Below are 13705 nucleotides of genomic sequence, written 5' to 3' on the forward strand. Positions count from 1 at the left end.
TAGCTGAGCATCGACATTAGCGTAGACTAATTTACTCCACCGATGCGGTATTTGGACTCACAGCACGCTTTCCTCCGGGCCGCCTCAGACTGTTATTAAGAGATGAGAGAGGTGTGTTTAAGTCGATCTCTCCCTCTCCTTCCCTCACTCTCTCCATTTGTCATGTCTGATGATCTAAGTTGAGATAGTGTTAGAGGAGTTCTTATGAGAGAGGTCTTTTGTAATGAGTGGAACGGCTGAAAGGCCTGCAGGTGATTCTAAATTACCCTTTATTCTGTAAGTATGCATGATTTACAGTCAAAAGGATAACATGCCATTCTGATGAATGAACAAGCAAATGTGAAAATGGGCCAATTTTGCCATAAAACTGCGGTAAGCTTTATTAGGAACGCGACATGTGCAAATCGGTACTGTAGCGTTCCGGTTTTGCACCAGCGAACTCTCTGAAGGGAGCCTCGTGTGCTCGGAGAGAAACGGCTCTGAGTAGTTTGAAGTTGTAGAACAGACATTTGGGAAGATCATGAATAGTAACAGCTGTTTTTGGCACTGTTGGATCAGTGTTCTCATTTTGACTGGGTTGCATTATCTCCGGAGAGCAGAACTTAGGATGGTTACCAGCTACGGCTCCGGGATTTCTCGGCTTACCCCGGCACCGCTTCGCATCTTCACTTAAGGCGAAATTATCCTGCAATTATGTAAACTCATTTTCCAACACACACACAAAAAGAAAGGCATTAATATATGCCTTCACCTCCAGCCAGTGTTTTATATGCTAATGTAAGTTAGTTTGCAGCAGAAAAAGGAGGTGTTTTATCACAGGGGCTTTTGACTGGGCCTGAAAACGGATCCGTGTGTAGAATTAGATTAGAGACAATGTGGAACTCGCGGGAGCAGCCTGGACCGGAGCTTGATGCACCGTAGCAGTAGGTGCAGGTCCCACCTCTCTGCCGGCTGCTTGTGTGTGAGCCGCTGCAGTGTTTGTCTAAGTCATAATGAACTCTAATAAGCTGAATAAATCATGCTGACTGTGTTGAGCTCTAAAGGTACAAGCTGGCATTGATGGAGGGCCCAACCGGTGGGGATAGCTTCTGTGAGGAACAGGCAGTAAATACAACTCTGGCATTCATTCCGCTTCATGTTATTGTTCTTCCAAGTCGAATTCAGCAAGGTGTTACAATTTGTGATTTTCATGGGTTGAAGTCTCCATGGCAGACCGTAAAGTCCAAACAACCAATAGAGCGTTACAAACATGGAAACTATTTTGCTCACAAATGGATAATACAATGAATTGATCGATTGGTCGGCCGATCAGTAGTTATTAAGTGCTCAGGCTTTTACTTAGAACTAAGGTTGCGCAATCATAGGTTAAGGTAAATTGTTCAGTGTGCACATTACTTTATGTATCTTTTAAGTTTGTTTAAATGCATGTTCAAATATATAAGTGTGTTGTGTATTTGTGAGATGTATGTCTGTAATATGTATGTTTTTTGGGTATGCCTCTGTAAGAACCAATATTTTTTTCTTTCTGGAAATGATTGGTAAAGCTACAAATACAGTTAAACGCAAACCTGTTACCACACATTCTGTTTTAATGTGTCAATTTGCTTTATTGCTTCGAAACGGTAAAGTCTTCCATTATTTATTCATGTCTTGTTAGTGAGACATTTTGTCCACTGTGTGTCTGTAAGTACTGTAGTGACTTGACCGCACAAAAACACACACAGTGCTACCTACTGATTAATTCTGCTCTGTCCTTATTGAGACATGTTATCTACAACTATTAATGCACTGGGCTGTAATTACAGCCTCAGACTTCAAAAGTATCTTGTGTCTAACATCAATCTTCATTTATAGTAAAACTTCATTTAAGGCAACAAGTCTCACAGATTGTGATTAGGGTTAGGAATGGAGATAGTCTGTGTGCCATCAGAGATAGACAGGTTAGAACAGGATCTGAACAATATTACAGCACGATGCTGCAGGTTATGAAAAATAATTAGAGATGCTTGTGTGTGTGTGTGTGTATGTGTGTTTGAGGAATAAAAACACACCCTCACTGTTTTGAAGTTGCATATTACAGTTTTCACAACTTTCATTGCGTGTGCACTCTTTTAATTCCCCTTCAAATGAAGACCATTACTCTCACTCTCGCATACTGTTATTAAGGGGGGAAAAATATTAAAGTAGCTATTGCATTAAAAATCTTAAGTGCGCATTAATGAGAAAATAATGCACTGCAAATGATTCTCGCCTTCTATTCTGAGCGTCGAGGAGACGTCACTGGTATCAGACACACTGAAACAAGAGCAAGAAGCGTGTTGCGTGTCACCAACACAATAACTTCATGATTATTTGAAAAGAATACTGAAGATAAATGGACAATTTATGTCATATTTTATCCAGTTTTATTTTATTTTTTATTGAAATGCCAAAGCTAATAAAAAGCATCAAATAGGCAGAAGTCGGTTTCCAAGTTGTTTCTAAAGGTTTCCTGGCATCATGTCCAAAGCCTCTGAAATGCAAACTATAATTAGAGAGAGAGAATGAAAACGAGAAGGAGGGGAGGGAAAGTGCTTAACGTTAAGCGTGCGATCGGGCGTTTGAACCGCTCGGAGTTCAGGCTTCTCGGTTTTGTGTTGCTGTCAGACTGTGTCACGGTGTTAGACTGTGTACTTGTGTGAATTCACAGGAATAAAGATGAGATGAATCAGATGTGCGCCTATGAAAGCTATGGAGTGTGTGCCTGCATAAAGAAGAGACTAAAAAGAAGCCGAGAGAAAGAAAGAAAAAAAAAACTCGGCTTTGGTTTTTCAGGCCCACTGGCAGAACTAAACAAACGGCTGCGTATTGCAGGGGGAGCACATTAACTGTAACGTCTCTTGATCTGTTCGAGCTGAGAGTGCTGTCGGCATGGCTAATAAACACTTCATTTAGTTTTAATGGTGCTGGCGCCTCTCGGCAGCCTTCAAAAGCCCTCTTTATTTGGGTCATTTATGTCTTTCCTCGAGGAGCACCCTGGGGACGCGGGATCTGTCCACACCGCTGCGCGCCGCAGCATTTGAAAGCAAGGGGGAAATTAATAGGGCTATCTCTAAAAAATAAATAAATGATGGGCAGAATGCCGCCAACCAGCCCGCTGAGCTTATTAAAGAGAGACGGCGAGAGGGAGAGAGACACTTGCAGATAGAGAGATTTTAATATGAATTTTGCACCTTTTAATGTGCGAGTATTTTCCTTTTCCTCTTTGATTTTTCTTTTCTTCTCGCCCTCCCTCCGTCTTCGCCAGCTCTCTGTTTCAGATGGAGTAAATGTAAACATGGCAATTATGGATTGTGTGAGAGTTAATTACTGGGTGTGCTCCTGCCCTGGGGGACGTTTGGCAGCGTGTTTGCGTTGATAAAACGTTCTACTCATCAGCAGCCCTCCAATGGTGGCTCAGCCCTCCGAGAGTGGACCGAAGGGAGCCAATCCCTGGAGTCGTCGCGGCTCAAGGACCAATTAGTATTAAGCAGAATTAATCTAAACGGAATATTGCCATCAGAGCGGGTCCACTGGAGGTGAGGGGGAATTAACCGAGTGGATTGATTGGCTGCATCTTTTTAACGGCCTGCTCTTACTTCCTCCTTCTGGCAGTCTGAAGTAAAGATTTTGTTTTGTTTTGTTTTTTTAAATGACACATTTGGGCTGCAATGATAGAGTATTCTTAAACATCCTAATGAGGACAACAAGTAAACAGAAGTGAACACAGCTCTTGTTTCTGTGTAGACACTTTGTACACTCTTAAAAACAAAGCTTTTTCATCTGTGGTTCCGTGAAGAACCTTTCACCTTTCACTTAAAGGTAAAGGTTCTTCTAAAGAACCTTTAAAATCCATAGAACCTTCCCATTGGACAAAAGGTTCTTTATAGTGAAAAAAAAAAGGTTATATTGATCGTTACAGCATTCTTCACACTAAAAAAAGTTATTTTAAGAACTGATCACTGGAGGGTTTGTGGGGTACCCAAAATGGTTCTTTTACAGCAGGGTTTCCCAAACGTGGGTTTGCGAACCCCTGGGGGATCGTGAGTTGATGAAAAGCTAATAAGAAATTATATATAATGTAAAACCAAAATAAGTAAATAGGACTGCATGATAATCATTGTATAGCTTTAGCAAATCAAAGGCTGTGATGCAGTCTGATGTAAGTGTTTCAAATTGAAACGTAGCACTGTCTCCATGCAAACAACTCATGATCTGGTGTTTTCAGCGTCTCTCGGCTATCTCTGCATGTGCTGCAATTTTAACACACATCTGGGAATACTAGACTTACTTTGTATACATATTTGCATAATTTCCAACATTTTTGTGGACATAAGTTTACAGCATTAAAAGTTAAATCTGGAGTATTTGAAATGGTAAAATCTTGAGGGTTTGAATGTTTGTATAGATATAAACTATTGCAATATATTATATTATAATATAACATAAAATTATAATTATCAAATATTAATTTCATCTAGGGTTTGGAAACCCTTCTTCTATGGCATCACTTAAAAAAAAAACCTTTCTTTTCTGGGCATGTACATTGATGTGATAGATTTGGCATCTGTAGCACTGGTTCACTTCCCTTGCGTCCTCTATTGATTAGGGGCAAATGCGGGTCCATTAGGGTGCAGTAAGTGTGCAGGTTTGTTTAGGATGAGAGATGTGACATTCGTGACCCCAGCTGCAGTGTAGAATTGATTAGCTCCGGCCGAGAGAATAGGAGCTGGGTCAAGGTTAACCCTGCCAGGCCTCGTGTACAATTATGCTACATTAGCCTGTTAGCGGTCAAACAGGAGAGGTCCTGTTCAGCTAATTAGCACTTTCTCATCATATCATCATATCAGAAAGGAATTCACAGCTTTCCATTGATCTTCTTGTTTCTATTTTCCTTTTTGCAGTCCTGTCCCAAGTGCGCAGGTGCACCTGACTAGAGCGTCTCTGCAGAAAACGCACTCATTTGATTACCTGGAAACGATTAGCGCTAGTTGTCCCGCGATGCTACGCTAATATGCTCAGCACTGCAATGCTTTCTCACTGGAGTTCTGTAGGAGGTTGTATTCAGATTTCACGAGTTAAAGAGTTGATTTAGTAGCCCGTGGAGAGCGAGTCGGAGTCTCTTTGCCTCCGAGCCATCTGCGTTCACATCAAAAGCAGGTCAAAATTCACAAACGTCGTTTCGCACAAGCAACCCCAGTGCGTGTTTACACACAGACTCTGGAAGGATGGAAAGCTACAGGGTTTTATGCGCTGTGACAGCTGCTGAGATGAGCGCCGCGTTTGAAGACTGATCTCCTGGAGTTGCAGGTGGAAGTGTTGGGGATGCTCGAGCAAGTGAAAAGCAGCTAGTTGCCTTTTATGATAGTGTGATACATAGTCTCTTTCTTTCTCTCGCTCTCTCTCTGTCTCTCTCACTGAGAGACTGATTCATTTTTGCGTTTTTGAAATCTTTCCCTCTATACATGTGCTCACGCACACACTCTCTCTAACGGTAATTTCTTCTTTCTGCGATTAAAGCAAGGAAGTGTCAGAGGCACGGCGTCTTTGTCTCTGTCTCGTGGTGAAACACTGATCCCCCTGTCACATCACACCTAATCCCCTCATACAGCAAACTGCCATTGTCTTCATTTCACTTCCTCTTCTCCTGCTCTACTGTCTGTCCTCTCTATCTCTCTCCCTCTCTCTCTCTCTCTCTCTCTCTCTCCTACTGTCTTTCACTCTCGTTTATTTACTTTTCACAACATGCTGGCATTTGGATGCTGCTTTGTCACACAGAAGTTACAATGTCTATGACTCCTTCATCTTTTTTCACACTGTAAGAAAAAGCATTTATCATGAATCAATATTCACTCTCTACCTTAAGAGGCGATCACATGCAGCGGCAAAGCAAAAAGAAGTCAAATAAGTTATTTTTAGTGGGAGATGAGGATGTCCAGTGACAACATGTCTGTTGGTGATGAAATGTCTATGTGTCTTGCTGGACAAATATTTTTGTATGTTTTCTGCCACATATAATTAGGGATGCATAATATATATTAGAACCATGTTGCCGGCCGAAATGACTCATTATTGAACTACCATCATAGTTATCATAATCTAAAACTTACTTAAAATTGATCTTTAAAAACACTAATAATTTAATAACACTGTTAAATGTGATCTTTAACAAATTTCTAAATAAATATCCATGTTTCATACTGCACATTTTAATGCTGTGATGCCTAAATTGACTTAAGCATTAAAAAAAATAAAATAAAATTGTAGCATTTAAATAAAATATTTTAGTGTTTTTGTGTTTTGCGTTTTTTTCCCCCCCAAAATAGTATGAATTTTAATTGTATTATCTGTTGTAAAATGAAAATAAATAAATAAATAAATAAATAAATAAATAAATAGTTTATAGAATAGAATATAGAATATTGATACATCCCTAGAAATACACTCACCTAAAGGATTATTAGGAACACCATACTAATACTGTGTTTGACCTTCAGAACCGCCTTCAGAACTGCCTTAATTCTACGTGGCATTGATTCAACAAGGTGCTGAAAGCATTCTTTAGAAATGTTGGCCCATATTGATAGGATAGCATCTTGCAGTTGATGGAGATTTGTGGGATGCACATCCAGGGCACGAAGCTCCCGTTCCACCACATCCCAAAGATGCTCTATTGGGTTGAGATCTGGTGACTGTGGGGGCCATTTTAGTACAGTGAACTCATTGTCATGTTCAAGAAACCAATTTGAAATGATTGGAGCTTTGTGACATGGTGCATTATCCTGCTGGAAGTAGCCATCAGAGGATGGGTACATGGGATGGACATGGTCAGAAACAATGCTCAGGTAGGCCGTGGCATTTAAACGATGCCCAATTGGCACTAAGGGGCCTAAAGTGTGCCAAGAAAACATCCCCCACACCATTACACCACCACCACCAGCCTGCACAGTGGTAACAAGGCATGATGGATCCATGTTCTCATTCTGTTTACGCCCAATTCTGACTCTACCATCTGAATGTCTCAACAGAAATCGAGACTCATCAGAACAGGCAACATTTTTCCAGTCTTCAACTGTCCAATTTTGGTCAGCTTGTGCAAATTGTAGCCTCTTTTTCCTATTTGTAGTGGAGATGAGTAGTACCCGGTGGGGTCTTGTGCTGTTGTAGCCCATCCGTCTCAAGGTTGTGTGTGTTGTGGCTTCACAAATGCTTTGCTGCATACCTCGGTTGTAACGAGTGGTTATTTCAGTCAAAGTTGCTCTTCTATCAGCTTGAATCAGTCGGCCCATTCTCCTCTGACCTCTAGCATCAACAAGGCATTTTCGCCCACAGGACTGCCACATACTGGATGATTTTTCCTTTTCACACCATTCTTTGTAAACCCTAGAAATGGTTGTGCGTGAAAATCCCAGTAACTGAGCAGATTGTGAAATACTCAGACTAGCCAGTCTGGCACCAACAACCATGCCACGCTCAAAATTGTTTAAATCACCTTTCTTTCCCATTCGGACATTCAGTTTGGAGTTCAGGAGATTGTCTTGACCAGGACCACACCCCTAAATGCATTGAAGCAACTGCCATGTGATGAGAAATTGAACTGATGTTCCTAATAATCCTTTAGGTGAGTGTGTATATATATACATATATATGAATGAAGCTCACTCAGAATGCCTAAAATTACTGACAATTTTTTATAATATAAAAACTGTCAGTAATTTTAGGCATTCTGAGTGAGCTTCATTCATACATTGATAATGATAATCTCATATTATTATTATATTCTTCTGTATGTTTTTAAACACTCACTCTTTCAGAATGTTATTAACCATTAGGAATAACAGATTCACCTTCAATACACTTGTGTATCATGTGTGGTCATTTTCTACAACTACGACCAACTATGCAGCCAACCACATAACATCTAGCAACAGGAACACCTACTCGCGACCTCCAACCATAAAATAAGTGTGATCTAGACTTTAGAGAAGAAGAATGAATCAATGAATGAACCAATGTATAGTATGAAGATCTGAATGGAATGGGCAAATTAATGGATGAATGAATGTTTGTGTGATACTGTATATTTAACAGATGTCATTGAGTGCGGATAAGTTGTTAGGCCTAATTTGGGTTAGGCCCTTTTGTTGAGAATGTTCTCAGGTGAAAAATGCTGTCATTACAGATCCCCCACGTGATTTACTGGGATCGAGCACAAGCGCAGGCCTCAGGCAAAGAGGGTCATCATGACAATTATACAATCTTGTTTTCTCTTTCTTTGCAACCCTGCCCTACATTCCTCTGGGTAATTTACAGCGCTGCAGTGAATAGCTACTTCATTTTGGCATTTGTGACATATTGACATATTTTTGCTGTTAAACAATGTTTAAGGTGGAAATACACGGGGTATAATTACAGGTTCACCCTGAACCAGAGTTTAGTGAGATGTCAACAAACTTAACTTTCCACCTCTTTGAGAAGAAGAGAATTACAGATAAAAGAGATGAAATTAGAAGAGAGAAGACATGTTGTTTGTTTAACTCTACTGTCCTTTGTCCTGCCAAATCTGGTTAAAGGAATAGTTCACCCAAAAATGACCCTGTAATTATAATAATTTACTCAACATTGTGTCATGTTTTTAAGAATATCATGGCTGCTCTTTTCCATTAAAAAAAGGATCTTTTGAAATTTAAATCTCATTCACATTTACACAAGTGTCAATATGGGTTGTTCCGGTTTGGATGTCAAACATCATTGATGCTTGAGCTTCTCATTGCTTAGTTAAGTTAAATCCATTTAAATAAAATGTACATTTGGAATCTGGAATGGAATGAAAAGTAGGACAGAGTGTGTAGAAACTAGGACAGAGGAAACTTGTGTTTTTCTGGAAAAACAAATGTGCCAAAATTAGTTTGAGACAATAAATAGTGATAAACAAACAACATGCACAAAGTGTAGGGCAGCAATAAAATCAAACAAAAGGAAAAAAAAAAATCTTTATTCTTTCTCCAAACAGGCATATTCCAGTGGTCTGTAAATCCAACACAGCTTCTTGTTAAATGTCTGGTGAAATATCATGTGATCATGAGAGCTCATTAAAAATATTTTCATTTTTATCTTTGGAATGGAAAGGTTATAAACTAACAACAGATGTACCATATGATCTCTTTTTTTCCCCCCTGAATGTGTCTGTCCATACCTGTTGCTTAGGGTGTCATCTAGTTTTGTGGGTTTCTTGGATATCCCAGGGTCCCAAAAATGGGTTTGTGTGTGTGGTGTTTGTTTGCTCCACCTTTTTTTGCTTGTTTTAATTGTGGCGGGTGGAGGAATCCGCGGTTGCAAATTCATGTGCTCAGAGCAAGGATAAGGGCCAATTATGAGGAACGTGGAGGGAGACGGAATGGCAGAAACAGGAAGGGAAGGCCTGGTTTGCAGCTGGCCTCCTTACTGGTGCAATGCAGTCTCTCTCATGTGTGTCTCTCTCTGCTCTTGTACTGTAAAGTTCTGCAGTTGTTAATTTTGGTTTCCCTTTTCTCTCTCCAGCATTTGCGCTCTGTGTGGCCAATTAGAGCATGGCTTATGGGGGAGTGTGGAGATTAGCTGTGTTCTGCTGTTTCCTGGCCATGCTGTGTGGAGGGATCGAGTGGGTGTGTTCCCTTGTGTAGAGCACTTCCTCTGTCCTCAGGACCCACTGACTCTTCTTACTAGACATGTGCAAGACCGCATATTATCAAAATCCCTTTAGAAATGAGTCAAAACATGGTCAGGGTATAGGGAACCTGGGCTTGTAGTTAAAGGGATAGTTCACCCAAAAATGAAAATTATGTCATCATTTACTCATCCTCATGTCTTTCTAAACATGTGACTTTCTTTCTTCTATGAATCACAAATAAAGATATTTTGGAGAATGGTGGGGTTCAAACAACACTGGACCCTGTTTTGTACAGACAAAAACCTTATATCTTTCAAAATATATTTTTTTGAATGCATGATGACAGACTTTTCATTATTGAGTGTACTATCCCTTTTAAGACCAATTAGTCAAATAGTTGTTTAGGCAAATCATGAACTAGTTGACTAATGCCTTAACTGCAAGCCCTGTATAATTACACTATTATTATTGTTATTTTAAAAAAGTAATGGTCAGTAAGATTTTTGTTTTTGATAGTTGTCTTTTGCTCCTAAGGCTGCATTTATTTTGAAAAAAATAAAAAACTGTAATTTTATGAAATACTACCATTTAAAATAACTTTGCAGCTATAACTGCTTCAATTATTTTGGGAAGGCTTTCCTCAAGGTCTAGGAGTGTGTTTATGGGAATTTTTGACCATTCTTCTAGAAGCGCATTTGTGAGGTCAGGCACTGATGTTGGACGAGAAGGCAGTCTCCGCTCTAATTCATCCCAAAGGTGTTCTATCAGGTGGAGGTCAGAACTCGGTGCAGGCCAGTCAAGTTCCTCCACACCAAACTCATTCATCCATGTCTTTATGGACCTTGCTTTGTGCACTGGTGTGCAGTCATGTTGGAACAGGAAGGGGCCATCCCCAGACTGTTCCCACCAAGTTGGAATTGTCAAATTTTTTGGTATGCTGAAGCATTAAGAGTTCCTTTCAATGGAACTAAGGGTCCAAGCCCAACCCCTGAAAAACAACACCACACCATAACCCCCCCTCCACCAAACTTTACACTTGGCACAATGCAGTCTGGGAAGTGTAGTTCTCCTGCCAACCTCCAAACCCAGACTCGTCCATCGGATTGCTAGACAGAGAAGTGTGATTCGTCACTCCAGAGAACACGTCTCCACTGCTCTAGAGTCCAATGGCGGTTTGCTTTACATCGCTGCATCCAACACTTTGCATTCTTGGATGCAGCTGCTCGGCCATGGAAACCCATTCCATTAAGCTCACTGTTCTTGAGCTAATCTGAAGGCCACACAAAGTTTGGAGGTCAGTAGCTATTGACTCTGCAGAAAATTGGCGACTTCTGAGCACTATACACCTCAGCATGCGCTGACCCTGCTCTGTGATTTTACATGGCTTACCACTTCGTGGCTGAGTTTCTGTTGTTCCCAATTGCTTCCATTTTGCAGAGGTGGACAGTAACTAAGTACATTTACTTGAGTACTGTACTTAAGTACACTTTTTGAGTATCTGTACTTTACTGAAGTATTATTTTTTAGGGATACTTTTACTTTAACTTAACTACATTTGAAAGACAAATATCGTACTTTTTACTCCACTACATTTCTATCAAGATCCTCAAAGTCAAAAGTTGTTTCTGTAGCAGCTTTAAAAGTCTTTAAAAATGATTTTTTTTTCTTCTTAAAAAGTTTTTTTTTTTTTGCAAAATGTAAATGTCTGGGAGAAAGAGAAGCATAGACATATGGAAGAATCTGAAAAAGCATGATGAAAGAGCTCAGTTTAGTCTGGTTTTTTGTGCCTCTGAGATGCCAGAGCACGAGTACTGAATAGAACTTTCTTTTGCGGGGGTTTTTTCGCACTTAAACAGACCAATACACCCAAAATGTAAATTTTCATTCTGGAAAGTATTCATGTAAACAAAGTTGATTATGTCTTAAGTGAACGTAAACAGTTGGGGGAATATCGGATGTGTATCAGTGTGTAGGATTTGTGTATTCTCCCTTAAAGTGACAGCAGCTTTGTAAAGAGCTTTGTAACTTAAGTATTTCAATTAGTTCAAGGTGGTCGTATGCTAGCATGTCGGATGGAGCATCACTGAAGGGCTTAAACCACCGTGCATTTATACAACAATAATAAAATAATGCATTGACAAAAAAAAAGGAAATTTACTTTTGATACTTAAGTACTTTTAAAAGCGAGTACTTCTGTACTTTTACTTAAGTAAAAACTGTTTTTAACTACTTTCACTTGTAACGGAGTAATATTTGACCAGTAGTACTTTTACTTTCACTCAAGTAATGGAGTTGTGTACTTTGTCCACCTCTGCCATTTTGTTATAATGCCACCAACAGTTGACCGTGAAATATTTAGTAGTGAGGAAATTTCACGAATTAACAGGTGGAAACCTATCACGGTACCACGCTCGAATTCAATGAGCTTCCGAGAGCGACCCATTCTTTCACAAATGTTTGTAGAGGCGTCTGCATGCCTAGGTGCTTTAATTTAAACACCTGTGGCCATGGAAGTGATTGGAACACCTGAATCAATGATTTGGAGCGGTGTGCCAATACTTTTGGCAATATAGTGTATATGTATGTGTGTGTATTTGAAAATGTAATTTATTCCTGTGATGACAAAGATGAATTTTAAGCACCATTACTCCAGTATTTAGTGACACAAGATAATTTAGAATATTCTAATATGCTGATGTGTTGTTTAAAAATATTTCTTATTACCATCAATGTTGAAACAAGGCTGCTTAATATGTTTTACATAACATTATAGTCTTTACGGTCACTTTTGATCAATTGTATGCATCCTTGCTGAATACAAGTATTAATTTATTTTGAAATAAAGAAATAGCCTACATAAAATAATTGAATAAAAATGACTGATCCTAAACTTTTGAATGGTTTTGTAGGCTGACATTTTCATTTGCTTAAAAATAATAACAAATACAACAAATATACATTTAAAATGATATAAAAAGTAATTGTATAAAAAAACTGTTGGCAGAGCAAGTACAAAACAACTGCCCCGACCAGGCACTGTTGAGCCCTGAGTTGTGCTTGGTTATTCTGATCTTATGAAAGGTGGCCTGAAAAGTTTGAGAGCCTCTAAAGCAGAACAAGTTTCAACTGCACAGATGCGTGTCTCCTACAGTGACTGGTCGTCAGGTTTGGCTCAATAGCAGGCATGGGTTATTTGAGAAGTTCATGTCCTGAGGTGAATATGTATAGCTACAGAGTTAAGGTCCTGACCCGGGAGGAAGCTCGTCTTATCTCCTTCCATCCGCATCACTCAGAATGATGGTGTTCTGGGCTCGGCTCATCGCTGTGTGATAAAGAAAACAGCGCATCATTTGTCAGGCGAGGCCCACTGACAAGACCCCCATTAAGATCCCAGCCTGAGGCTTTAGTTGGACGAGTCATTGCCTGTCTGTTTTGAGTGACAGTTGATAAAGTGTCGCCTGGGTAGGGAGGACATATTTGTTTACAGATCACTCTCTGGCTAATTGTAGGTGTCTTATTTTTCCAACCCAGCGTCCCTCATCACAAGCTTCACTCTTCTGCCTGTCTTCAAACTTACCGCTCCCCTCCAAATGAGTCTTGACACTGTGGAGAAATGGCTAATGGATCTGTGTAATGGCTTCTGATGACAAACTCCACGCTTGGAGAACCATGTAATCTCTCCACAATTAATTAAAGTGCTTACCGCTCTCTTACACACACATATGCACACACACTCTCCACCTCTTCCTCCTCCTCCCTCTCCTTTTCTTTTCCTAAGCAGATGTGGCTAAATGACAGGAATAGCATCGCTGTCAGCGGTAAAAAATGAAGGCCTGGCCTGTTAACAAAGAGAGGGGTGATGTGAGACACAGATGCGGGGTTATCGCTGCCGTAACGCTGGGATGGATGCGAGGGTCCTGCGCTCCTTAGCATCTGCAGCTAGGCACTGGTAATTACCACAACAACCCCCAGCAGCACAGCAGTCTGTCAAAAACTCATGCTATAACACACCACAAAGAGAGATGAAGGGGTAATGTG

At 40.1% G+C, this 13705-nt stretch overlaps 1 protein-coding gene across 5 annotated transcripts in view; it reads left to right on the forward strand.

Moving 5' to 3' along the window:
* The window catches only part of fto (FTO alpha-ketoglutarate dependent dioxygenase), a gene marked incomplete at both ends in the record, with an annotated part of 159536 nt that overhangs the window by 112700 nt on the left and 33131 nt on the right, over window positions 1-13705 (forward strand). The window contains one exon of one of the 5 annotated variants that reach the window (XM_079810670.1): window positions 13199-13285. The exons of the other annotated variants lie outside the window; for them this stretch is intronic. Within the exon in view, the coding sequence (XP_079666796.1) occupies window positions 13199-13268 (70 nt within the window). Of the gene's footprint in view, window positions 1-13198; window positions 13286-13705 lie in introns of those variants that run through there. 5 annotated transcript variants of the gene reach the window in all.

This window comes from Gobio gobio (assembly GCF_949357685.1).
Source record: "Gobio gobio genome assembly, chromosome: 2".
Taxonomy (NCBI): domain Eukaryota; kingdom Metazoa; phylum Chordata; class Actinopteri; order Cypriniformes; family Gobionidae; genus Gobio; species Gobio gobio.